Raw genomic sequence first — 26,474 nt, 5'->3', positions numbered from 1 at the left:
ATACAAAAAAAAAAAAAAAAAAAAAAAAGTGTTATTGGGTTTGTACAAAAAAAAAAAAAAAAAAAACAGAGTGAATGGTAGCCTGGAAAAACATCCAGAGTAAAGAAGAAAAAGGTCAAGAAATCCTATAAACAAGCAAACAAATCCTTTGAAGAGTAATAACAGAGAACCAGAAAGATTGAAGAATATCAAAACTAAGTAAAGTACGTATTTTTGCCATTTTACAAATAAAGTCGCCAAAGTAGCAAAGCAACAACCTGGGCAGCATGTTCTGACCTTGCCTGAGGTCTTTAACCCCAAATGACAGTCCCAAAACTACAACAAAGTTACTAACTATTACCTGCTTATGGTGAACAAGCTGCTTTCTTATTTTTCTGGAATATAATCTATCGAGGCTACTGCCTCCCTTGGATGATCTATTTAAGCTCTGAGTGTGTAGATTATTGTTGATAAAACTCCACTGGTTACCTGGGAAAAAAAAGCTTTTATTAATAATTCTGTTAAATATGACTTTACAGTAACTTCTATACTCAGAAGACAAAAACATACATAACAATACATCAACCAAGACAATGTTAAACAAATGATAAAAAAAGATCTGTATTCAATCTCTTCTTGAACATCCCAGACACTTTCTGTCACAACACCTAAGATTCATTTTGACAGCACTCAGGACGCAGAGGCAGAAAGATCTATGTGAATTTGAGAGCATCCTGATCTACAAAAAGAGTTCCAGGACACTCAGAGGTAAACAGAGAAATTCTGTCTTGAATAAAACAAAGATTGATTTTGAAAAACATAGCTTTGATGTGTTCTAAATGAGCAATAATGATAGTAATAAAAAGTGTTGTGTAAGCACTAGAAATAGCTAATCAGATTAATGACTGCCAAGATGGGTTCAATAGTTCAAAAGGCAGGCTGCATAACTACATTAACGCTGTGCTTTGGAACAGGTACACACTATTCTGCATTGCTCTTTCCTTCAATCTGCCTTTTTAAAAAACAAAAACAAACAAACAAAAACAAAAAAAAACTTTCTTTTCCACCAATCTTTTTGTTGTTTTTTTTGAGACAGGGACTCATTATGTATATAGATCTGCCTGGCCTTGAACTTAAGAGACCCCAGTGCCTCTGTCCCCCAACAACTGGAAATAAAGGTATATTCCATCATGCAGACCCCCCTCTTCTGATTCATTTATTCATAATTTTAAAATGTCTTCCTGCCAGGCAGTGGTGGCGCACGCCTTTAGTCCCAGCACTTGGGAGGCGGATCTCTGTGAGTTTGAGACCAGGCTGGTCTACAAGGGCTAGTTCCAGGACATCCTCCAAAGCCACAGAGAAACCCTCTTTCAAAAACAAACAAACAAACAAATAAAATGTCTTCCTGTTTTTGCTATTCATTAATCAAATCTTCAATGTCCTACTACTCCTTCTAATACTGAACAATAAAAATGAAAATTAGGACTTTACAACTTACTGTGTCCAACTTTAAATTGTATGACATTTAACTTAATGCTATTGTTTACCCTTTATACAGTAACTGAGTTAAATGGATTCATACACACATTTTTTACACAAACATAATCTCCTTGCATCTAAGAATTGCTTCACTTTCTCTGTTAATACATTACAATGTACAGAACTTTTATGAGTTCTATTTGTTGTAATTACAAAGTTCAGCAGCCTCAAATCTTTTTATTAAAATCATTATTAATAAATGCAAGAATTTACTTGATCTTGGATATTTGATTTCTCTTAATTTGTAAACTGTTTTGTGCTCCAAGCCTACTAAAAAAATGAATAATAACCACCTTAAGAATTTCAAAATCTAAGTATAAATGACAATTATAGCTAATTAAAAGAACCAAACTGAAATGAACAGTGGTTCAAAAAAACAGCATACTATATCAAAATAAAATTTTTAAGGGGTGAAAATGGAAGGGAGAATTGTAATTAAAATACAATATAGCCAGGCACACCTATAATCATAGCACTTAGAATGCAGAAGCAGGTGGATCTATGAGAGTTCCAGGCTAGGCTGATAAAAAACAAGCTCCAAGACAGTCAGAGCTGTTACACAGAGAAACCCAGTAGCTATTATACAGAGAAACCCAGTATCAGGAGTGGGGGAGACACTACTTCATATATATATATAAACAAAAAAATTAAAATTCCTCCACAAACTTCTTTTCCATAAACTCATTTTTACTTATGCTATTATATACTAATAAAGTATGGGTAGGAATGAAATACATGGAGGTGCTGTGCAATTAAAATTCATATCCAGACAAAGGAGTTTGCCAATGAAATAGAAATTCTGTCTTTCAGCAGATTCCTACAGAAAAATAACTCAAATTACATACATCTGGTATCTCCAGGCCAATAGCCAGATCAGGAACAAATGCGGAGTCACTGAAAATCCCCACCAACACATTATTATAAACTTCTGATACCTGTCAGAAACCTCTCCCTGTCTTTACCATTCAAAGGTTTCTTTGCAGCTGCTGCTTCATCTTCAACAGTGGCCACATAATCCAGTAACCTGGACACCAGCATGACAACCCAACTGATCATGGGAATATCTAGGACTCCTAGAGAGGAAGGTCAGGGGGAGATTCAGGTCAGTGTGAGTCCTAAGGAGAATGGAGAAAACTTCTTACCAATAAGAACACACGGCATCATAACCAACATCAAAGAAATACAATATACCTTAAAATAGACATTTATGATCACAACTGAATAGAAAAAGACTCTAAAAAAGGACAGGATACAAAATAAGGACCCATAGGAAATCCTACATACATAACAGATACACAGAGAGACAGACAGACACACACGTGTATATATAAATAAAGCTAGGTGTGATGATGCACAACCTTAATCTCAGCTAGCTCTCAAGAGGCAGAGGACAAAGGACTTCTGAGTTCAAAGCCAGCCTGATCTACATATAAAAGTTTCAGACTAGACAGGGCAACAAAGTAAGACCCTATTCCAAAAGAGGAAAACAAACAAAAGAAAAACCAAAAAACACATACACAAAATAAATGAATAAACTAACAAACAAACCATCCAAATTTACAAATTTAATGATGACTTGGAAAGAACTATATGGCCTGGGCTGTGGTAGTGCACATTTTTAATCCCAGCAAATTTTAATCCCAGTCAGCCTGGTCTACAGAGGGAGTTGCAGAACAACCAGGGCTGTTACACAGATAAATCCTGTTTCACCCATCCCAAAAAAGAACTATAAGCAATCAAATACAAGAAAGCTATTCATTCTAAAAAGCCTACACCACAAAAATAAGAATAAAATGTACTGCAAAGATAATGAAAGTAATATATCAGAAATATTTTATACAAACAGGACTTGTAGTAACCACAAGTACTAAAGACAGTCACTTTACACAATACCTTCTGTCCTTCTGTGCATGGTTATCTCTGGCTGAAGAGGTGACAATAAATTATCCAAGAGATTAAGTAAGCTTTCCAATACTCCACTGTTACTAAGTGATCGCTGACCAATGCAGGAAAGTAACATAAAGACCCTAAAAACAGATATAAAGAAAATGACCAGTGGGAATCAATTTAATTGTCCTACTTTTAAAAATTAGATGCACGTGGAGTTATTATAAAAAGTATTTTAAAGTTAGAAAGATTTCTATCAGGAGAAATGATGAGTTTCTTTTTCTGATTACTGGTTATATTTCCTAATGCTACCCCTAAGAAAGCAGACACTTTTCAAAGAGCAAACTCTGTGAGACTCAAAAATCACATTTAATACACATAGCATGATCTTATGGAAAATATGTACTCAGACCTATAAAATCCCATAGATTGATCCAAAATGAGGGTGAACAAACTGGAGCCTATATTATGCAATAGGCATTCCAATTCATATCCTTCATTTAGCATTTAAAACCATGAGAACTATTTTATATTTTCTTCATATTTACTACCCATGTAAACAAAATTTCACACTTTGACAATATAGAAGTAAAAATCATTTAAACACCACCAATATCTCCAACCTACCTATCTTGTGGAAAGATGAGAAGCTGCTCTGAATTATACAATTCCTGAAGAACATTAGAAAGAAACTGGCCCCACCATCTCTCACCACCACACAGCTGAACAAGGAGAAGGCCAGTATGCAACCGTATCTTTGGGGTGCCACTGATGCACAAGTGTTTAAAGAGTTCTTCACAGGCCTGGGCGTGAAAGGAACTCTGCAAAACTGCAGGAACAGAATGCCCTGTTACAAGAAACAAATAAAACAACTTATCTAAGTGTATGGTGTTCATTCAACACCATTACACCTACATACACACTTTTCCCCAGCAACCAGCAGACAATTAATCTGTTTATTTTGTGACTATTTACCACTTTTATATACAATTCAGTTGTAAAATATTTAGTAGTAAGAGATAATATATGCATTAACTGTGTTTCTTGTTTCTATGGTTAAGTTTATCAAATTGCCTTCCAGGTGAATATAGGACTACGTTAAAAAAAAAAAGAGAGACGACAAATGGGTCAGGTATTTTAAGGTAGAGAACATAAACATGAATGAGAGACTCAAAAATAGTTCATGGCTAAAAAACACCACTACTATATTAAGTCAGTATACTTTCGCTAATCTATTTTTATGCAATGCTAATACTTTGCCACTAACACAATGATCTATAGAATACAGCAAACCAAACAAATTAATAAAAATTCACTGAAGAAACACTGGAATAAAGGGGATAATAATAAAGTCAGTAGAAAAGCACCCATTTACTATGTGGCAAGCCCTAGATTTACTCCATTACATGGCAACAACACCAAAAATCTTTAAGGAGAAAATACATGAGTAAAGCTAAAGAAATTTCATAAACATATTAAACAGGATCTCAAACTAAAACTGTCTAGAAAGTAGAGGCATAAAACATAAGCCAGTTAAGAGAACTTGCCTAGCATGTATAAACTATTGCTTCACTCCCCGGCACCACTCAAAAAAAAAAAAAAATTCCATTCCATGCTAAAACATACAACAGAGACATACTGAATTATTCCCAGTCTCTACATAAGTCACTGAGCCAAATACAAACCATTGGAAGAGTGAAGGAGGCTGAGCAATGTGTCCAGCAAGTATCTGACAATGGTGCGTAACTGCTCTGTGGACGATGACTGAATCAAGTCTTCTGGAACAGCCGTTTCACTCAATGTCTTCCGACTTGCACCTATAGCAACTTTGAGCCTCTGCACTGCATTATGAGCCAGATTCAGTTGAAGCTGTAGCTGAATACAATCTTGATAAGCAGAAAAAACTCTAGTATCTTCCTCAACTGCTTTGTCTGGTTTTCGCAAAAAGTACTGTGCATTGTTCGCACTGTTGAGAGGAGGAAGATCAATACTCTGCAAAAGAGCTTCCAGACGATGACAGGCTAAGTTATATCTATGAGTAAAAATAAATTACATCATTCCTTCAGTCTTCTGTATCTACAAACTAGAAAGCACATCTCTTAAAATACATTAAAGCACAACTACTATGAAGAACTACTGTTAGGCCAGGTACTGTGGAGACCACCTTTAATCCCCTTACCCCTGAGGCACAGGTAGGCAACAATCTGTGGACGAAGGACAGGTTGGTCCACACAGTCACTTCTAGGCCCCCCAGAATTACAAATAGAAACCCTACCTTAAAGAAAACAAAATATCAAAACTACTGTTCACAAATATTAATAAATGGTAGCAATTAGCTAATATTCTCATGTTTTCAATCCTAAAGTAATGTACACATTTGTCCTCCTTTTTCTCTTTTCTATATAGATATAGAAAATATTCCTTGGCAGAAATAATTCAACAATATATGAGCTGTTTTCCACTAACCTGCACTGTATATCTTCTTGTAAAGCAACCATCATTGCTAAATGCTGGTCAATTTCTGGCTGGTTGGCAGATTCTCCTTCGCCTCTTAGAGGATCATGCATCAACTTCAGTTCACTTTCCCAAGGCAAGATATAAGTATGCCCATAGTAAAAGCCTAAAGGGATCTTGGCTCTAGCATTTGTGCTTCCATAACGTCCAATGACAGTTATCTAAAATGGAGTTAATAAGCACAAACATACATTACAATAAAAGATCTGAGCTATGTATTTTAAAGCATACAGATGTACTTCTTTAACCAGTATGTCAATGCATTACTAAGAAACATAGAACACACACACACATTTACTTGAAGTTCTTTACCTTCATGAATCTGCACACAGGTGGTGGTATTAAGTCATGAAGAATTAGTGAATGAGTGCTTATATCAGTTGCCACTACCAAACGCCTTCCATCCACTTCTTCTCCTAATGTCCATATGTCAATTGATAACGAGGCCAAGTCTCCACAAGTGGGTATCAGTACATCTGTCAATAGTATAGGTCTTCCAAAATCCAGGGTCACAAATCTTCTGGCTCCTATAATGGGAAAAAAAGCAAGTGACCCACCAAAAAAAGGGATCAAATAACCAAATTATATACTTAAAATCAGATTAAATAATTCTTATTAAAAGCAACCAAGCTATTAAACTGTAAGTATGAATAAAAATAGCTTTTTCAACACTTATTCATGAATTCATAAATTCTCTAATTCCTTAGTATGTCAAGGCTCAAAATTCAATCCCTCACTCAAAAACCTGCTAGAGTTTTGAACGGCTGAGGTTAAAAATTTTAAAACTGTTAATATGAAGGCAGTAAGCTATAGGGTAAAAAAAAAAAAAAATCATATTATTTCAAACATTATAGTTTAACAATTAAATCAGTAAATGCAATGAATGGTACAACAATGAAATACCAATCTGTCCTTTATTAGACATGAACTTTTTTGTCCTAATTTCACAACTACATAGATTAGACATAACAAGAACTATTCTGTAACGTTGTGACAGTCTTGTAACTTTTGGAGCAAGAGTTTAATATACTTAGTTTAATAATGTAGTAAAACATGGCTGTGAATACACAGTAACAATACCATTAAAAAAAATATGAAACACAGGCAGAGGCAAGTAAGTTTGAGGCCTGCCTGGTCTACAAAGGGAGTTCAAGGACAGGCTCCAAAACTACACAAAGAACCTGTCTCCCAAAAAAAAAAAAAAAAAAAAAAAAAAAAAAAAAAAAGGAAGAAAGAATGAAAAAGAAAATGAAAACAGATGGATGGACAGATGAGTTAATCAGCCAGGTATCCAGAAGATACAATTTGAATGGCTGCTGGTAAGCACTATATCAAAAAGGTTAAAAACAGATTTGAATTTCTGGTCTTACACACAACAAAAACAAAGCCCATGACTGAAACAAAATGCAAATCATTAACAACACAATTATTCTTTTTCATTAACTTGGTATGAGGGCCAGTTTAGCAATCTTTACCATCTACATTCTACAGAGAAAAAAACAACTAAAACTTGTAGGAATAGTGCTGTTTTTGACAGAACTATGTTAGAATAAAACAAGGCAATCTCCAATAATTTCCTAAACAATAAATAGAAGTGTGGTTCACTTCCTCACGGGTCTCATACCAATTAAATTGTGCCCATGTAGTTTGCTTTTAAGCAAACTACAGTATAAACAACTGTTTATATAAAGAGCAACACATTTTCCCCCTACATATTATCAGCACCAATGCTATCAATTAATAATTAAATGGACAGAAAATATCAAGAGAATTTTTATAAGCTTTACATTCTCTCTTCTAAAGCAAATAAGATTCAATTGTTAATATGATGAAAAGCACAGACATAGTGTGTCCATTTTCCCCCTGAGGATATTTTAAAACTTTTGCTGTTGCTTTAGTATATGGGAAAAAAAGGTTAGTAGAAAAAGAAGTTAAAAGGTAGCTAAAATTTATTTGTAAATATATATGCTCCCACACCAATTACAGGTTTCTGAAATACTGCATGACATAAATGTAGATATAATGGTACTTTTAGGATTCTGTCTTAAGAGCTTAATTCTAGAATAATGGTAACTGAGCAACTACAGTTCAAGCAGACGATTTGGAACATTTATATTTCAATAGACAAGATTTAGATAGAATAATTTGACTTTTTCAAGGGAATTAGCAAAACTATATACATCTTGTACCTTGTGTGGTTCTTATTCTTGGTAGATTTTTTTTCTTACTTAATAGCAAATGTGATTTATTTTAAATAAGTCATAAAAGACCCAACAGACTAGGAAAGAAAAATAATTTTAGAAATGCAAACATTACCTGAATGCATTCGCTCTATAATAATGGACTGGTGAGGTGGAGGCTGAAGAAAATGTGAGGCATGAGAAATTGCAAGGGCCAGACCAGAACCAAGTGGATTCTAGAAAAGAAAACAATGTAACTATACTGATACTACTCTTGCTCTTTAAAAAAAAAAAAAAACAAACCTTCTAACCATAACATTAACAACTTTCATTTCCTAACACATTTTTAATTATTTTATAAAAAGGAACATGATGTACTTAGTTAATGCTTTAAACATTTGGCTTCCAAAGTTAGGATTTATTTGAAAATATAAGAAGAATTTGTCTAAGTTAACGTCAACTTAAAATATGATTTACCATTGGGCGGTGGTGGCACACACCTTTGATCCCAGCACCCAGGCTGCAGGGGCAGGTGGATCTCTGTGAGTTTGAGGCCAGCCTGGTCTACAGAGCTAGTTCTGGGGCTGTTGTTTGAAAAACAACAAAAAACAAAAACAAGTATTTACCATTCTAGACTTGTTGGAATTTTTGTTATGTGCAGCAAGATTCACTGCTGGAGGATCAATGACTGACCCTGGAAAAAGCTGTGCAAGTTCAGCATTAATCACAACAGAAACTGCTTCATTGGGTGGAGTGAGTGGTGGAGTCATAAAAAGTGGTGTTGTTTTTGGAGTAGGTGGAATAACATCAGATGGATGGATGAAAAATCCAGGAGCAGCCACTGGGTTGGAAGGCACAGAGTTGTGAACAGGACCTCCTGCTGATGCTGCTGATGCTGCTGCAGCTGCTGCAGCTGTTGTCTGGTGCAACTTGGCTTCCAGCTTAGCTTTCTATAAAAGAAACAAAGGCAACACCTATAGAAAAATCCTGACTGCCTAAGTTGGAAGGAATACTCTATGAATACAAATAATAAAGTTAGACAAGATGAACTAGATTCTAGTTATATAAAGATAAAACTAGACTCAACAATACAAAGAAACAATGCCACACTAGGACACTTCTTGAAATGTGTCTAAAAATTTCTATGTATTAGAGAACTAGGAATTGATCAAAATATGGAAAGCAAGCAGAATAAATAATTGCAAACAATAAAACCAAGTTCTGCTTAAAAAAAAAAAAAAATGAACCAAAATGGAGTCAATGTTGACTAATCTGATTTCTCAACAGGAAATTGCAAAGGTTGCATTTAGTCACCAATTAAATGTATAAACCATGTTATCATTATTGCTAATACTTAGGATCAAATGAATGCAATTGGTTTTATAATATTCTTCATTCTATATTCCATGAAAATAGTAACTTTACTATCTTTCTCAGTGTTTAAACATAGAATTAACTTCAAGACTGACTGAACAAAAAGTATCAATTTCTCTCAATCATGTATTAAATTAAAAGTACACTCATATAATTTTAATACATTTAAACGTATCACAAAGACTTTACCTCAATTTTTTTGTTGGAAAGGATTAGATCAGATTGGACAAACTACTTCCTTTATGAAAATAATGGTCATTTTTACAGTACTTTTCAGCTTTTGAAGTTTAGAGACAGCATGAACAAAGAGCCAAATAGTCTCCAACCTGTTGCTGAAGCTTCAAAAGCTGCTGCTGTTTCTCTTGCAGCACCTGTAGCTGTTGCTCGGCTGAAGCCATTGCATGAGAGAGAGACTGCAAAGCTACCTGGGCTGCTGAACTCAGAGCTGTCGAGGCTTCCCCAACTGTCCCGGATGATAGTCCACCTACTGCAGGAGTAACCCCGAAGGAACTCACTGGCATAAGACAAGGGAAAACAAACAGAGACACCAGGATGAAGAAAAGACTCCCAGAGGTAAATGGTCAAAGTACACAATTTAACATTAAAATTAGATTAAATGTGTACTTTTTTAAAAAAAAGTTGGATTTCACTCAGTGTCAGGGCACTTGCCTAAAAGGCGCAAAGACCAAGTTTAATCACCAGTATGACCATGAACATATGAACATTACAATGTAGTGTTACTAGTTAATACCCATACTCAAGTTCTAAGAGGGTCCTAGAACAAATCCCAAATCAAAATCTGAGTCATTTACTTTTTACAAGTTCACAAGAATTTCAGGTTATAGAACAAATTTGCACATGATTAAAAACCCAAATAATCTTATATAAAATGCACATAACAAAATTTAACAGTATTGTTAGTTTTCTTATATACTGACAACCCTGTCTGAGTCCTCAAAAAAGATTCCCACTTAGTGGGATATGATACTTATTCATTAATCCCATCATTTGGAGCAGGGCAACAGAGTGAGATGTTATCTCAAAACCTAAAACTGAAAATGCTCCTCACAAAAATCATGTTAAGTTTTGCCAGACATGGGTGACACATGCCTTTAATACCAGCATTCGAGAGGCAGAGGGAGGAGGATCTCTGAGAGTTCAAGGCCAGCCTGACTGAGTTACAGGACTATTACACAGAGAAAACCTGTCTCAAAAATCAAAACAGAAAGAAAAAAAGAATCATGTTAAATTTTAAGAATATGAATTCAACAGAAGAAAGATACTTAATTACTCTTTTAAACAAAACATATTCTCTTTTATGTGCAACTAAGTGTGGTGTCTGCATGTATTTCTGAGAACCATGTGTGTGTCGGTGTTAAACAGGTCAAGAATCCCCAGAATTGGATTTACAGACAGTTGTAAGACACCTTGTGTGTATACTGGACTGAATCTCAAACCTTTAGAAGAACAGCAGCTAATCTTAAATGTTGAGCAATCTCCCAGCCTTAATCTTTTTATTTTAATCTACAGACAAGACAGAGATAAGGACTGAAGAGAAGATATAAGAAACCTTATTTTCTATCTCCAGCTCCCTGTAACATGGAGAAAAGCACATTTTGCACACAGTCAAATCTAGCCCAAAGGGCTTACACTCAAACATTCTCACCAGTAAAAGCAAAATTTGACTTTTTCAATGTACTTCTGTAATACAGTATAAATGACCATTGTCCATTCAATATTTACAAAAATCGTTTTGAAAATCTGATGTTAAAGCTTAATTTCATAACTTATTCTAGCACATCAGCATAAAAGGCCAGTCTAATACAGTACTACTGTTTTAATAATTGTAGTATTACAGGCCCTTTCTTAAAAGATCCACTGGGGAAGGTTAACTATTGTAATAACAGTATGTTTTGTATACATTATAAAATGACAGTCTTTTTCATTCTTTGGTTTTTTTTTGTTTGTTTGTTTGTTTTGTTTTGTTTTGTTTTTTTCCAAAGCAGAGTTGTAGAGTTGTTTTATGTAGCTTGGGCAGTCCTGAAACTCCCTCTGAAGACCCAGCTGGCCTCCAACTCAGAGATCTACCTGCCTTTGTCACCTGAGTGCTGGAATTAAAGATATGATATGCCCATCGCCTAACTGAAGCTATTAATGAATTATCACATCATGACTCCAATCTTCAGCTGATTACACAATGACATATCAGCTAAGCTCAGAGTGATAGAATTGGGTTTAGAACCCCAGCCAGAGTAAACCTGCATCTTATCTAAATTCGTTAAGTCTTCAAAACAGTAGAGTTAATTAAACAGAATATTATTTGCTACTGTATTATTATATGTATGAGGTACTGTGCTAAATTGTCACTCCCTAAACATGGAGAAACTCAGGTAATTTAGCACTACCAAAAGTGATGTGTGTGAAAAGGAAACATAATATATGCAGATACTACACATATGAGGGAGAAAAAGAAAGGGTTCCAGCCAGGTGTTGGTGGAGCACACCTTTAATCCCAGCACTCGGGAGCCACAGGCAGGTGGATCGTTGTGAGTTTGAGGCCAGTCTGCTTTACCAAGCTAGATCCAGGACAGGCTCCAAAGCAATACAGAGAAACCCTGTCTCAAAAAAATAAGTAAATAAAAATAAAGAAAAAGAAGAAAAAAGAGAAAGAAAGAAAGAAAGAAAGAAAGAAAGAAAGAAAGAAAGAAAGAAAGGGAGAAAGGGTTCCATTGCTTGCTTTATAGTAGGGGATGAACCAGGAATACAAAGAATAGTTTTTCAGAATTTTATCATTAATTTTTCTGAAGTTTTATTTTTATGTGTATGAGTGTTTTGCCTAAACATATAGGAGTGTAGCTACATCAAGTGTTCCTAGTGCCAATGAAACCCAAAAGGGGTGTCAGATACCCCAGAACTAAAGTTACAGAAGACTGTAAGACATCCATCATGTAGGTGCTCCTCTTAAGGAGCACCCAGTGCTATTATTCCCTGAGCTATCTCAAACACCCTAGTATTTTTACATTTTTTAAACTCTTCAAAACATTACTAACTCAAACACAAGTTGAAGTAGCACTTGCTTAAATAAAGAACAGAGTAAGTTCAAAATACTATTCAAGTCCTTCTTTTTTTAGTTGTTTTGTTTTTCAAGACAGGGTTTTTCTGGCTATCGTGTAACTCACTCTGTAGACTGGGCTGGCATTGAACTCAAGAGATCTACCTGCCTCTACCTCCAAATGCTAAGAATAAGAGCATATGCCACCACCGCCCAAATAAAATACAAATATTCTTTATTGTAAAAATTTCAATTCTTTGTGCCAAAATAGAAATATAAACATACATGAAGCCTAAAATCTAAGGAGAGAACAGGAAAAAAAGTTGAAATGATAAGCATTTGCAAGACTTACAGACTTAATGCTTAAGTGTAGAAGCTATGCCTCTACTCAATAACAACATATACTTACCACATGCACAGTGTTCATCACTGCAACACTTGCAAGATCTAAGACAGGCTACTGTTATAAATTTAGCCCAGGCTGGATTCAGTATTCCAGTGATTATAGGCAGGTAAAACCCACCCAAAACTACTGTTAATGTTAAGTATAAGAAGCAACATCAGGATATCAAAAGTAAAAAAACTGGCTATCATCTGCTAGCTGAAGATGTATACTAAAATACATATCTACCTTATTCTTATTTTCATTCTGGTTGCTATTTCACTTAATAAAAAGTTCCTAGCAATGCATGCACATATAAAAATGAATGGATTTAAGGGAGTAATTTACAGGGTAACAGGGAGGAACCATGAACTGACCTTGACTACAAAACTATTCATGGTACGCCCTCCAAACATCGCTCTCTCTCATATATCTTCTACTACCATGAAGAAGAAATCTAAAATTTGCATATATAAGCTTTATTTAAATAGCTCCATACCGTTTATGTCTGTTACTACACAAAGAATGTAATAAAAGAAGGTATATACCAGTAAACGTACTTGCATCATCCCTTTCTATTCTGGTTCCATCACTAGTTGACACGCAAGTAAAGTGCAGGGGTTCAACCTCTAAAAGTCCAGTGAGAGATGTGAAACTTCCCTCCGCAGCTGTGCAACTACTGACTTTTCCATTTCCTAGTGCAGAAAGAAAAAATCTCAAAGTGCATGAAGATAATCTACAAAAGGCATGAAATAGCAATAATCATGACTACTACACCAACCTAAATTAGCATAAAATGTACCAACCTCAGACACTACTTCAACAAAAGGGACATTAAAAAAATCTATAAGAAAAGATACTAGCATCCTCCATATAAAAGCTAGTTAGTAGAGATTCACATTAATAAGAAACTTACAGCATGTGTCAAACCAAATCTCGAGCAGTAAAACTGATAAAATAATTCCAACAACCAAAGAACATCAAATTGAACACTGGGTTGGAAATTTTGAAGACTGCTTTTTTGTGTCTTTAACATTTGTATGTTTCACTATAAAAGATCCATAATCTGCACTTCTGAAATACTCAAAATTCTGAAACTTTTCACCACTAACATAATGTATAAAATTTCAGATTTTGGATTTCTAAATTATGTATATTCAACATATACTCTTTTTTTAAAGTTTTTTTTATAACGAGCAAAGAAATTAATATATTAAGTCAAATGGTTTAATACTTCATAGACATATGGCTAAGCTCTTAAAAAAATCTTGTGTTATAAAGACAAAATGGAGTAGCTACAATAAAGACAAGGCAACTTAAACTCAGTACCTAACAATTTGAAAGATAAATAAACTACAGAACAATTTGTGTTTTATTCATTTAATAAAAGCTCAGTACCTGAAAGAACATCCGATAAATCAATTTCGTCTGACTGGACACCAATACTGCTATTGTATACATTTTTACAAGAAGAGCCATTCATCTCCAAGTCAAAAAGGACTGGATCAAATGGTGAGCTGTATAATCCATATCTGAGAAATGAAATAATGCAGTAAACAATTTACTTCATTGCAATTTAATTGAGAAATTACCTATTTTGTTTGACTAAAAGGGACTTCAAATTCACTGAACAACAGAGAAAAACTACATTCCAAAACACTGTCCAGAGAGTCAATAAACATGATTCAAGAACTGGCAGCCAGTACAACAACACAGTTTTCATAGCCTGAGGTAAAGGAGGGAAAAAATAAAAATAAACAAAAAAGTAAGCACTCCTTTCTCCCACTCCATCTACAATGACAAAAGAGATAATAAAAACGTTAAGGAAAATTTCATCAAACTCAGGATTTATAACTAAATATACCAGAAAAGCAGTGCCCTATATAAAGGAGAAAGATAGTTTGGTGATTAAAAGCACTTATTGCTGTTACTGAAGACCAGAGTTTGATTCCCAGCACCCACATACTGGTTTACAACCAATCATTAACACCAGGTCAGGTTAAGTGCTGCCACCATCTTCTGATACCCACAGGAACATAGTAGATGTCTGTACATACAAGAAAAACATTCACACATACAATATAAAAATCTAAATTTTTTCTTTAAAAGCTGAAGATCAGGAAAAAATTATTAAGTCCAAACTTTTGTTATTTCACTACATTAAAATTTAAAGAATTTCAGGTAAAAACAACAAGGGATTTATATAATTACACCTTCAAGTTGTACAATTAATAAATTACATTACAAACCTCTTGGATTATGAAAGCAATGTATCTTTATTAAATACAATTAGTGCAGAAAAGATGGCTCAACAGGTAAGAACACTGGCTACATTTCTAGAGAATTTGGGATTAATGCCCAGCACCTAAATAGCAGCTCATAACCATCTGTAACTCCAGTTCCAGGGGTCTAACACACTTCTCTAGCCTCCAGGAGCACTACATACATGTGATGCACAGACAAAACATGCAGGCAAAAAGAAAAAAAGGAAAACAAAACATATAAAATAAACCTTTAAAAAATATATCTCTCTGAATAAACATCTATAGAATGTTACTAATGGTTGAAGGGAACAGTTCCAGAGGAAACACGGGAAGGGGGGAGGGGGCTTAGACTAGTCATATTTAGAAGAAAAACTGTTTATCATAAAATGAATATACTTTATAAGGTAAAACTCTGTTTTTCAAGTGTACGTCGTATGGTGGTTTGAAATAAAATAATCCCCAAAGAAAGCAGCACTATTAGGAGATAGGCTTTGAGATTCCTACTCAAGCTATGCTCAGTGACACAGTTCACTTCCTGTTGCCAGAGAATCAAGATGTAGAACTTTCAGTTCCTTCTCTAGGATCATGTCTGTCAGCAAGATGCCATACTTTCCCACCAAGATGATAGTGAACTAATTCTCTGAACTGTGAGCCACTCCAATTAAATGTTTTCCTTTATAAGATTCGCTGTGAGCGGGTGTTGGTGGCGCACGCCATACTCAGGAAGCTGAGGCAGGCGCATCTCTGTGAGTTCGAGACCAGCCTGGTCTACAAGAGCTAGTTCCAGGACAGCCTCCAAAGCCACAGAGAAACCCTGTCTCAAAATAAACAAACAAACAAACAAACAAACAAACAAATAAATGGGGAAATGGGGAGACTCACTCTGGTCACTGTATCTCTTCACAGCAACAGAAATCCCAACTAAGATACCTAACAAACAGTTCTGATCGCACTATTCATAATTTAATATGTTAAAACAAACCTTGTTTGAAGTAAAGCCTCCAATGGTGTCAGTCTGTCCTGCAACTGTCTGGACACAGCAGTGAGTAAAGCTGCACAGGCTGTACTGCACCCAGCCAAGTCTTCATCCTTAACGTAATTTAGCAGGACAAAATACCAATAGACAGAACCTAGAAATAACAACAGAATCAAGGCTTGCACTCCTTCTCTACCATACAGAACTTAAGGTTCCAAGTTTATAAATACAACAACCTATTCTAGAAAGATACTTCCTCGTACTGGAAAGATAATCTTTAACACTTTAGGATGAAAGAACAAAGAGTTCTGGAACACAAATAATATAAACAGAATCCTGAGTAAGAGTCTTAGATTAATAATTCCAGGGCTGGGAAAATGACACAGTAGGGATGGGTACTTGACCACCCCCCCCAAAGCCTGGCAAAGTGAGTTCAGTCCCAGAATCAACACTATAGAGTGCCCTTTGACCTCCATGTGTGCATTATGGCATACACACCCTTCCATCCACAAATATAGAAATGTTTTCCTAAGGGATTTATAATACTTTTCAGGAGGTATATTAATCAAAAATGTGTTTAAGAGTGCCAGGGTCCATGCAGGAGTGTACCTTTAATCCAAACATTCAGGATTCAAAGGCAGGGAAGGTCTCAGGACTATCTGCTATGGGGTGCACAATTATACAATGAGACTTCAATGCATACTTCAACGGTCAACCCATCAGAGATGCATATCTCATGGAGAAATAGACCTTATTTAGCAGGCAGTAAGGAATGAGATGCATGTCTCAGTAACCTTATCTGCATGGCAATAAGAAATACTGTCTTGTGAATGTGTTAGTTGTGCTCAGTGCAGATTTCTTGTATGAAGAGCTCTTTCCTTAACATTACAACTTGGGGACTTTTCACACAGCACTACAGTGTGTTAATTGCTTACTGAGCATAATTTTCCCTAAGCATTGTTATATTGGATAAATGCCCCCCCCCCAGCAATGCGTGATTCTGGCAAGAAATTAATACCCTTACTCTCTCAACCAGGTCTTCGTATAAATTTAGAAGTCTGTCCCCTTGCAGTTATCTTCAGTGGAAGATGGTTGGTGTTAGTGTCCAGGCAAAGAGACCTGAATTGAGACATTCACAGATGGCCAAGGACAAGAATTGCAGCATGTCTGAAGTTGTTGATCCATAGCTCTCAGAGAGACAGAGAGCAAGAGTGTCCGGGATTCACTCTACCCGCAGACAGGGAAGTGCTGTTCCAAGCTAACCTCGCATTAATCATTCAAGCAAATCCTTAACTCTCTGTACTTACTACCTCAGTCTATTGAAGCAAAATATTTACTGCTTGTACTTTACCCTCAGAGATAGCATAGGGTGCAATCCTTAGAACCAAAAGGTTCCCTTCAACCAGCTAACATCTGGCAAAAGTGTTAACTTCAACTAAATGCTACAAGCTTTCCTCTGCATATGTTGCCTACTTACCCGACACTTCTTCTCTGCTAGCCCATTGGGGAAAAAATAAAACAGCATGCTGAGAATAAGATGATTCTTGCCTTGCTCCACATTTTTACTGATTATAACTTTTCGCTTATTTACCTAGTCACAGTTAAGAAAATAACGAAGCACACATATTCTCCTTAGATTTCCCTAATGACTTAGTTTCAGTCTCTCTCTCCTCTCCCTCTCTCCTATTTCTTTAACAAGTTGCTGGAAACTTAAACCACTCCCACTCTGAGCCATAAAGAAAGGCTGACAGTTACACTTTGTATAAAACTTCTTATCTGTTTCTATGACCCTAAAAAACACCTAGCTAAAGCCAGAGAATTGCTGACTGTAGGTGTGTTATAAGCTGGAAAATGTTGCAGTACAGCAGAACGATAAAGAGCACATGAATAGAAAGAACATGTTATGAGAAGATTCTTTTTCTATAACCCTCAGTCTTTTGTTCCTTGGCTTATTGTTGCATTTGTTTTGAACCCTGTGCAAAGACTTTTAAGGCTGGACCTTAGAATCCTTTGTTACAAAGCATGTTCCAGAGTAGCCATAGCCACACAAAGACACCATCTCAAAAAGGAAAAGAAAAGGGGGGAAAAAAAAAAAAAAAAAAAAAAAAAAAAAAGAATATTAATGTGAGAAAGAGCCAAAAAAGCGAGACTGGAGGACCAAATTAACTTTCCTGTACAAAATTGATCAAACACTGCATGGCCAAGAACGTAAAACAGAATACCTAAATAAATGGAGCACTCTAAACTGTGGGTCAGATATAACCGACACAGCATGAATAAGAGGACCATGGCACATCAGATGCCTTAAGAAAGAAAGCTTAGTAATAAGTACATGCCAGAATTGTAGCAACCAACATTAAAACATATCTGTAACAAACTGGAAGATCAGAGGTTATTGTAGTGGGTAAAAGAATGTAAAATGTCATACTGTCTTAAAACTAGATACGTAAATAAATGAATAAAGCAGAACACTACAGAACACTTTGAGAAACACCTATAAAAATATAGGAGTTAAAAGCATTTGCTTCTCTTGCACAGAACCTAGGTTTGGTTCCCAGACTACTCATGGCAGTTCACAATCCCATGATTCTAGCTCTAGAGGCTCTGTGGCCCCTTCTAGGTCTCCTACAGTACAGTAACAGCAAAAGAACACATACGAAAGTTTCTATTACCTTATGTATGCATTTGGGGGGGGGATACCTTTGCAAATCCCTGCTATTAACTACATTTACTCTTAGAAGGTATTTCTATAGAATCTTCATTAGGATCTTTAAGGAAACTCAGTTTGCCATGGCCACAATAACATACAATATATACGTACATGCAATGACAACTTAACTATTTTAATAATCTATAACATCTCCCAAACATTTTCTGTCATTATAGTCTGTGACATACATAATCTACAATCAGTAAACAACTAAACAATTCAATAATTTTAATGTTCAAGAAAAAATATGTCTAGAGAGCTTAAAATTTACTATGCCTCTTATCTACTGTTGGAAATTATTATTTTTTAAATTTCATTTATTTACTGTGTGTATATGTATGTACATATGGGCGCAAATGCACAGCTAATATGCAGAGGTCTTGAGTATGTGTGCTGTGTTTGGAGACACATGTGAAACTCAGAGCACAACCTCAAGGAGCTTTGTTCCTTCCCTCTACCACATGGGTCTCAGGAATGGAACTCAACACATCAGGGATTGCAACAAGTGTCCCAAACGATAGGTCATCTCACCTGTCTCTCCTATTATTAAACAGAAAGTGTTTATACAATGCACCACAAGTTACTAACCCCTCAAGAAGCACATACAGGGCTGGTGAAATGGCTTAATTAGTACAATACCTATATACAAGCAGGGAGAACAGAAGCCAAGCTCTAAAAACATGTCTTTAAAAAGGGGCAGGATAGTATGCTGGAGAGATATAGAAAGAAGGATGCTTGGAGTTCACAGGACACACAGCCTAGCATAATACTAAGGCTCCAGGACCTTGACTTGAAAGTAAGGTAGACAATATTTATGAGAAGTTATATCTGAGAATCTCTGATGCCCCCAAATGCACATTTACTCACAGGTGCACCTATACACAAACATAAGCATACCTAATACCAAAACATGTACTAATAATCCAGGTAAGCTACAGAAAAAATTAGAGTAAAAACAAAATAACTGTTAAATTATTCACTATAAATATTGGTTATTAAAGTAATTTTACATACCACCAGTTGCTGCTGCTGGCAAAAAGCACATATTGTCAAGTAATGCCTTCAAAAGAACAGATCCAAATCCAGGCTGACAGGGGTCGCATTTACCATTACTAGAAAATCGTTCATTAAAAAAGAATGTAAATATATTATTCATAATTTAAATTCAACCCTAAACTTGTCATAGTACTTGAAAATCTTTAAAAAAAAAAAAAAAAAAGTAAAGGCACCAAGAGTTTTCTCCCAAGTTAGACCACTATGGTTATTAAGAAGGGCTAAAGCAGGTGGTATTACTCTTAAATACTAACTAGGTGATGTTAGAGGACTCTGCAAGACAAGGAACTGATGGGAGATGTCATTCATAACAAAAAGGAACAAGGTGGTGGATAATCAAGCAGTAAGAATGAGAGGTCACCACTCATCAAATGCTCACTACTGCCAAATGGACTTATCTAACATTGCATTCTACTCTAAAGACTCCAAATTCTTCTTTAGGACTACACAGTCATCAACTGCTGAAGAGTTACTCGTGGATTTGATGAAAATCAAGAGTTACTCATGGATTTGATGAGAATCAAATCATATCACAGACAAGATAATCACCACCAAACCATAGATAAAATTATGAAATAAAAACAGACCAACCTAATGCACAAGGCTAGAAACCGGGCACATTTATGAGCTATACTTCGTCCTGCCTCGAAGAAGCAAACACGGACAATGTCTGAAAGACATTTTCGTGTTTTTGAAAGTAGACAATCATTTCCTTCCTTTGAGCTGTAAAATAAGAGCAGACAAACTCGTTTGGTCTCTGAATCTTAGCAGCCAAGGGACAATCATTAAGGTAACCAAAATCTCAATTATTAACCTGCCAGGTCCATTTGAATGGACTCCAGCTAGCCAGCAGAGAGCGTCCAACACAAGACTCTGAGCATGTTCTGTGACCTGCCCATCATCTGATCTTCTACAGAGAGTGTTAAGAAGCTTCTCATGAAATTCTGAAAACTGTAACATGGCACAACGCTGAACCCTAAAAAGAGACATATAATATATTTATACCACTGCAAACAAAACAATCAGACTACTGCTATACAATATGGAGGGTTATACAGTTTCATGTAAAATAATAAATATCAAAACTAAAGCTTTCAGGGCTGGGTAGTTAGTTTCAGTAGCATAGGACTCGCCAGCATGGTTAAGACCCTAGGGGCAAAGCCTAAAAACACAAAAGAGGAGAATTGTTTTAAAAAAGGATTAAAAAATGCTTATTAATTAGTCTTATGTGAAGTACAGAATTCGTGGCGTGTTTTAGAGGAAAATAAGCTCACAGTAATGTGATCAAGCAGAGAGTAGCTGGAGCCTCAAATCATGATTCTTACATTTCTTACAGATTCCTCATACATAGTAAAGTAATATAAAGACCAGGAATAAAGCCCTGAAAGCAACTAAAAATACCCTCAGAGACAGTCATTTACTTTCAGAATGGAAAAAGGAAACAAATATTTTCCAGATGGAAGACATTCAATCATGTGGTTATTTCTCCTTTCATTGTTCTAACAGCAGAATCACCACATGTGGTGAGGCACATCTTAAATTGTAGAATATAGAAGTTGGAGACAGGAGATTAAGTTCAATGTCAGCCTGGAAGTACCTAAGACCTGTCTCAAAACAATAGAAAAAAGGAATAGCAAACTAATGAAATGTGATTACCTTTCCTTTGAAATTGAAGTTTTCTTAAATCTTCGAATGGTGACAGAAACCTCTTGAAGTAAGTCACAGCCCCGGAGATTTTCAGACTTACGAGTACTTCCTGCATTTTCATTTTTAACATTAGATGATTTTTCCTAAACATACAAAATTAAGTAATTTAAGACAAACAAACTAAAACAATAAAATAAAAATAGATTCCAAACATCAAAAGCTAAATTTGAGATTAAACTAGTAAATGCCTATTTTTCCACAAAATTTTATCAGGAAAAAGTCAAGATTTTATAATCCCAATAATTAAAAATTATACAACCAAAACTTTGAGTCTAATCCTCAGATACAGAAATACAGAGATAACAGCACCTGTATGACATACCTCAGAGTTACTTTGAGGATTAATTATGATAAAGTCCTTGAAAAACTGGAGGACATATGCAAAGCCAAGGTGATGGGGGTGCTACAGATAATACTGCTAATGTTTCTTAAGAATAAGAATATAAAGAAATAAAACACAAGTTCAGGGAAACCTAGACTCAGACAAGTATGAAGAACTTTGCATACCTATAAAAAAATTAACCATGAAGATCAAGGATATCTATAAAATTATTTGATAGCAAGCCCCAAGTACCTTCTAAAAATTCTCCCCATTGAGTGAGTAAGGTTTTATAAAAGCTAAGTTATTGGCTGGGAGGTGGTGGCACACAAATTTAATCCCAACATTTGGGAGGCAGGTGGATGTCTGTGAGTTCAAGGCGAGCATGGTCTACAAAGCAAGTTCTAGATCAGCCAAACCTATGTGGGACCCCACCCCACCCCACCCCTCAAAAAAAAACCTTGCTGGGGGAAAAAAAAATAAAAGTCCCACTTAATTCAAAACAGTTTAATTATAATTAAACATATTTTAAATCATAGCAAAGAAAGTTTACCAATAGGCCAAGCAGCAAACAAACTGTCAAGCAAGCAAGAGAAACACAGCTCCCAAAATTTTCAGCTACAGAATCATCCTATTCAAATATCAGGTTCATACCTTGCCTGCTGCAACCTTTGCCAAGAGAGAAGCAAGTGAGTAGCCCTTGTGACCCTGATGTTTCAGAGATGGAAGTCTCACAACAGGACGCATGCCACTGCTACACATCTCATCTGCTCCTCTTTCGTTCACTGCTTTGACATGGATTAAAAACGAGCGATATTTCCCTCCTGCCATACCTGGAGGAGTAGAGAGTGAGATGAATACTTATTGCCAAAAAAAGTAAACTTTATCATCATTATTGAGCAAGTAAGTACTAACTCCAGAGGAAAAAACTATGTAAGGCCAGAGATTCCAATTGACACCTTCTGATTACATAATGGAACAATTTTGACACGCCAGGAAAATGAATGAATGAATGAATGAATGAATGAATGAACGAACAAATAAATAAAGCTGTATAAAACTCTAAAATAAAACATTGTGCCAGACATTGGAAACACACACTCAGGAGGCAGAGGAAGGAGGAAGGAGAATCTCTCTGAGTTTCAGGCCCCCTGGAATGGGAACTGCTTTGAACTCAGATCTCTTAACCACTGACCTACCTCTTGAACCCTTATCTACACTTTATGTATGTCCATAGAAAACAAAGCACTGTAATAGTTACAGTTCAAAATCAATAACATATTTTTACTCTGGGCAGTGTGGTGTACACCTTTAATTGCAGTATTTGGGAAGCAGTGGCAGGAGGATCTCTGTGAGTTCAAGGCCAACCTAGTCTGCAAAGCAAGTCCCAGGGGAGGGAGGGAGGGAGGGAGGGAGGGAGGGAGGGAGGGAGGGAGGGAGGGAGGGAGGGAGGGACTTTCTGAATGAAGAAGAAAAAAGTTTTGCTGTAACTACCAAGTTTTGGGTAGTAACTGTTCCCTTTTAGGGATGTGACGAGCATTTTCTTGTGGTTCAGCTCCTTCTCAAATAGAATAGCTTGGAGCTAGCTTAAAACTCTTCTAAGAAAGGCTTCAACAGTTACTAAGCTCTATAATGCAGTCTCAGAGATCCTATCTATAATGTAAATTATGTTGCAAAAATATCCTCAAATAAATACACCTAACAAATACAGCATCAGACTGCTGCTGTGGCAGGTACTAAGTCTTTGAACAGAGTCAACAGCTAACCACCATTTTCCACATTTCTGCCTGCCTCTAGCAGTGGACTACATTACATTTGTTTCTCTCTGACCTCAGTAAGTCCCAGTGCTGCTATTACACTCTTCTTACTACCGTACAGTCTCCTGGCTCTGTCATGACTCCTCACCTTAATTTCCTGCTTCAAACTTTCCTTTGACACAACTCATACCAATCACAGATCTACAATTTTAAAGATCATGAGGGGCAGGTGTGGTGGTACAGGCCTTTAATCCTAGCACTCTGGAGGCAGATGAATCTCTGAATTCTAGGCCAGCTTTATTTATATAATGAATATCAGGTCAGGGCTATATACAGACCCTGCCTCAAAACAGAAAGGGGGGAGAAGAGGCTCCAAAACACTAAGTCTTCCCTGAGACATGCAATGTAATGTGCCCCCCGTTTTGTCTAAGCATTTTCTTTTTTTCCTTACAAAGCTCATTAATACTCTAATAATCTATTAGAGTATTGGCTTTTCATACAACTACTTTCTAGAATGAACCCAAATACATCATAGGATTTCAAATCTTTTATGAACAGATGACATATAGTCATGGAGTACAATGAAACTCGTGTACATACAGAACTTACCTTTAACTAGGAGTGTACATTTCAAAACCTATCCAATGGATGGGGCTGAACCCTATACACACAAAACTGTGGTGAAGCTACATAATCCTACCTCAAAGACACATCAAGATCCCCAAAACCCAGAACCAAAGTTTCACATAAATAGGTATTGATGACAGCTGATAACCTCACACACAAGAAGCTGGAAGTTCTAATGGAAGTCCCAAACAGCATTTTTGTGTTCAAGTTTCAAAACATATTTTTTTTATGCTGGTATTATTTATTCTGCTTTTATAAAATAAGTTACTTCACCTTTTACAAGTTTGGGGCTTGTCAATGTCAACATTCCAGCATGACCTGATAGATCAAGACCACTAGCAAGCCATACTGGGCCACACAGAATATCTTCTTTATGATCTTCTAAAAATGGACATAACCTAAGACCTAAAAAGAAAAATACATATTTTTTCAGTGTATTATTGGAAATCCAATAAAGACATATCCACCCCCATTTAATATGATACCACCACATAAAATATAATACAAAGAACATGTTCAAACAAACAATCATCATGCTAAGGAATTACACTCAATTATCTATGTTATGTGTCTTTTTCCACTCTCATTTTACATTTCACCTTCATTTTCAAGAAAGGATCTATAGAATCATGGCTATTTCAAATCAGAAGGCATTAAAAAACAAGGACACAAGTATTAGTGCAGCTATATTTGCAAAGGTGAAGTGAAAGTTACACCACATTGCCAAAGCTGAATTACAGGTTACTTTTTAATCACACTCTCAAAACTGAGTTTTTGCAAGACACCAGGAAGTCTTTCGATAGGATGCATTAAGAGCACTACTCCTTTTACTGTCAGGGACAATAGCTCTGCAGTTGAACTCACACTGTGACTCCTCTACATCCATGTGCTGCATTTCTTCATTCAAATCAACCAGAGACGGGTTCCCATTTTGTTCCACTTCAATGTTAAGAGCTGGAGACAAAGGAAAGGTGATCTGCCTATCTACTGCTGTTTCTAGAGGATAAAAATATTAATAAACTCAATTTTGCTTAGTATTAATAATTTTTGTGCCTAAAAATCGAAAACCTTCTGCTAAACAGGTAACTATGATTTTCGTCACATATTATACAATGGTTATTGTCAAAAGGAGAAAATTAAACTCAATGATTTTATTCTTTTCCCCTCTACAAATAGTGATAAAATATTTGCCTGAAGATATAACTTACTGGTATTTAAAAGTTTTTCCCTAAGCTGCACAAAGTTTTTAAAATACTGCCTAAGTCCTAGATTCATTACATGAAAATGTCATGAGAATGAATACATAGATGGACACATACACATACACACACACACACACACACACACACACACACACACACACACAATACAAACACACAAGAAAGTTCTAGCAAAGGAAAATTTTCAGATTTTAATGTTTGTACCCTCAGTGTTGGCGTGGCACTTTACAATCAATTTTTTAAAATAAATTTTTAAAGAAAAACAAGTACTGAGAAGTAACATCTAGTTCATACCATAGTAAATCCATGAAAAAAAAAAATGGTATTATTTCTGGCATTACATGAAAGGCTAGTTTGACTGATTACTTTTAAATAATAATTTCCAAAACAGTGTTTTTTTACCACCCAGTCTTCCTTTAAAAAGACAAAGCATAAAACTAGTAGTCACAGAAGCAGAACTAACGTCATTTCACAAAGATGTGATAATTCACCATCATAAATTCTGCAAATTGCTGAGTTACTGGAAAAATCTGAAATGTCCTTTAGATGACTCTGACTGTAGCTCTGAGGAGCAAGAAGAGCCACCAGAACTACCAGTCACGGTGACAATTAGCTTCTGTAATGACACTAACCACAAGACAGGGTCCTCCAGCATTAACTCAGATCCCTCTTACCATTGGCTTTCCCTAGGCCCGGAGCCTTGTTCTTCAGCAGTGTTACTTGTATCTGGGGAACACTGGTGATGTTCGAGTTCAGAACGAATTTGAAGTCTACATGTCCAACCATACAGGCTTTAGGTAGAACCAATTCAAATACATGTTCATCCCAGCTGTTGCTGTCAGAAAAGGTGAAAAATGCTAAGAAAAGCAAAAATCTTCCTCATACCAATAATATCATCATATCACCTTTCCCACTCCTTGTTTTGTATACACTC

At 35.9% G+C, this 26,474-nt stretch overlaps 1 protein-coding gene across 4 annotated transcripts in view; it reads right to left on the bottom strand.

The window, feature by feature from the left end:
* The window catches only part of Birc6 (baculoviral IAP repeat containing 6), a 165,297-nt gene that overhangs the window by 86,436 nt on the left and 52,387 nt on the right, over positions 1 to 26,474 (bottom strand). Inside the window, exons 12-32 of one of the 4 annotated variants that reach the window (XM_051181863.1) lie at positions 26,215 to 26,375; positions 25,185 to 25,316; positions 24,594 to 24,725; positions 22,591 to 22,769; positions 21,567 to 21,700; positions 20,725 to 20,886; positions 20,502 to 20,633; positions 19,872 to 19,969; positions 16,154 to 16,301; positions 14,306 to 14,439; positions 13,456 to 13,602; positions 9,800 to 9,987; positions 8,726 to 9,049; positions 8,236 to 8,335; positions 6,232 to 6,446; positions 5,872 to 6,080; positions 5,091 to 5,437; positions 4,033 to 4,252; positions 3,412 to 3,545; positions 2,454 to 2,591; positions 341 to 468 (exon numbers count right to left, since the gene is read on the bottom strand). In XM_051181863.1, the coding sequence (XP_051037820.1) occupies positions 341 to 468; positions 2,454 to 2,591; positions 3,412 to 3,545; positions 4,033 to 4,252; positions 5,091 to 5,437; positions 5,872 to 6,080; positions 6,232 to 6,446; positions 8,236 to 8,335; positions 8,726 to 9,049; positions 9,800 to 9,987; positions 13,456 to 13,602; positions 14,306 to 14,439; positions 16,154 to 16,301; positions 19,872 to 19,969; positions 20,502 to 20,633; positions 20,725 to 20,886; positions 21,567 to 21,700; positions 22,591 to 22,769; positions 24,594 to 24,725; positions 25,185 to 25,316; positions 26,215 to 26,375 (3,562 nt within the window). The remainder of the gene's footprint in view (positions 1 to 340; positions 469 to 2,453; positions 2,592 to 3,411; positions 3,546 to 4,032; positions 4,253 to 5,090; positions 5,438 to 5,871; positions 6,081 to 6,231; positions 6,447 to 8,235; positions 8,336 to 8,725; positions 9,050 to 9,799; positions 9,988 to 13,455; positions 13,603 to 14,305; positions 14,440 to 16,153; positions 16,302 to 19,871; positions 19,970 to 20,501; positions 20,634 to 20,724; positions 20,887 to 21,566; positions 21,701 to 22,590; positions 22,770 to 24,593; positions 24,726 to 25,184; positions 25,317 to 26,214; positions 26,376 to 26,474) is intronic. The other 3 variants (XM_051181864.1, XM_051181865.1, XM_051181866.1) reach the window with 3 other exon arrangements.

Source organism: Phodopus roborovskii, unplaced genomic scaffold (genome assembly GCF_943737965.1).
Source record: "Phodopus roborovskii unplaced genomic scaffold, PHOROB, whole genome shotgun sequence".
Lineage (NCBI taxonomy): Eukaryota > Metazoa > Chordata > Mammalia > Rodentia > Cricetidae > Phodopus > Phodopus roborovskii.
Note: the sequence above shows the minus strand (reverse complement) of the source record. Positions and strands in the feature narration are given on the sequence as shown.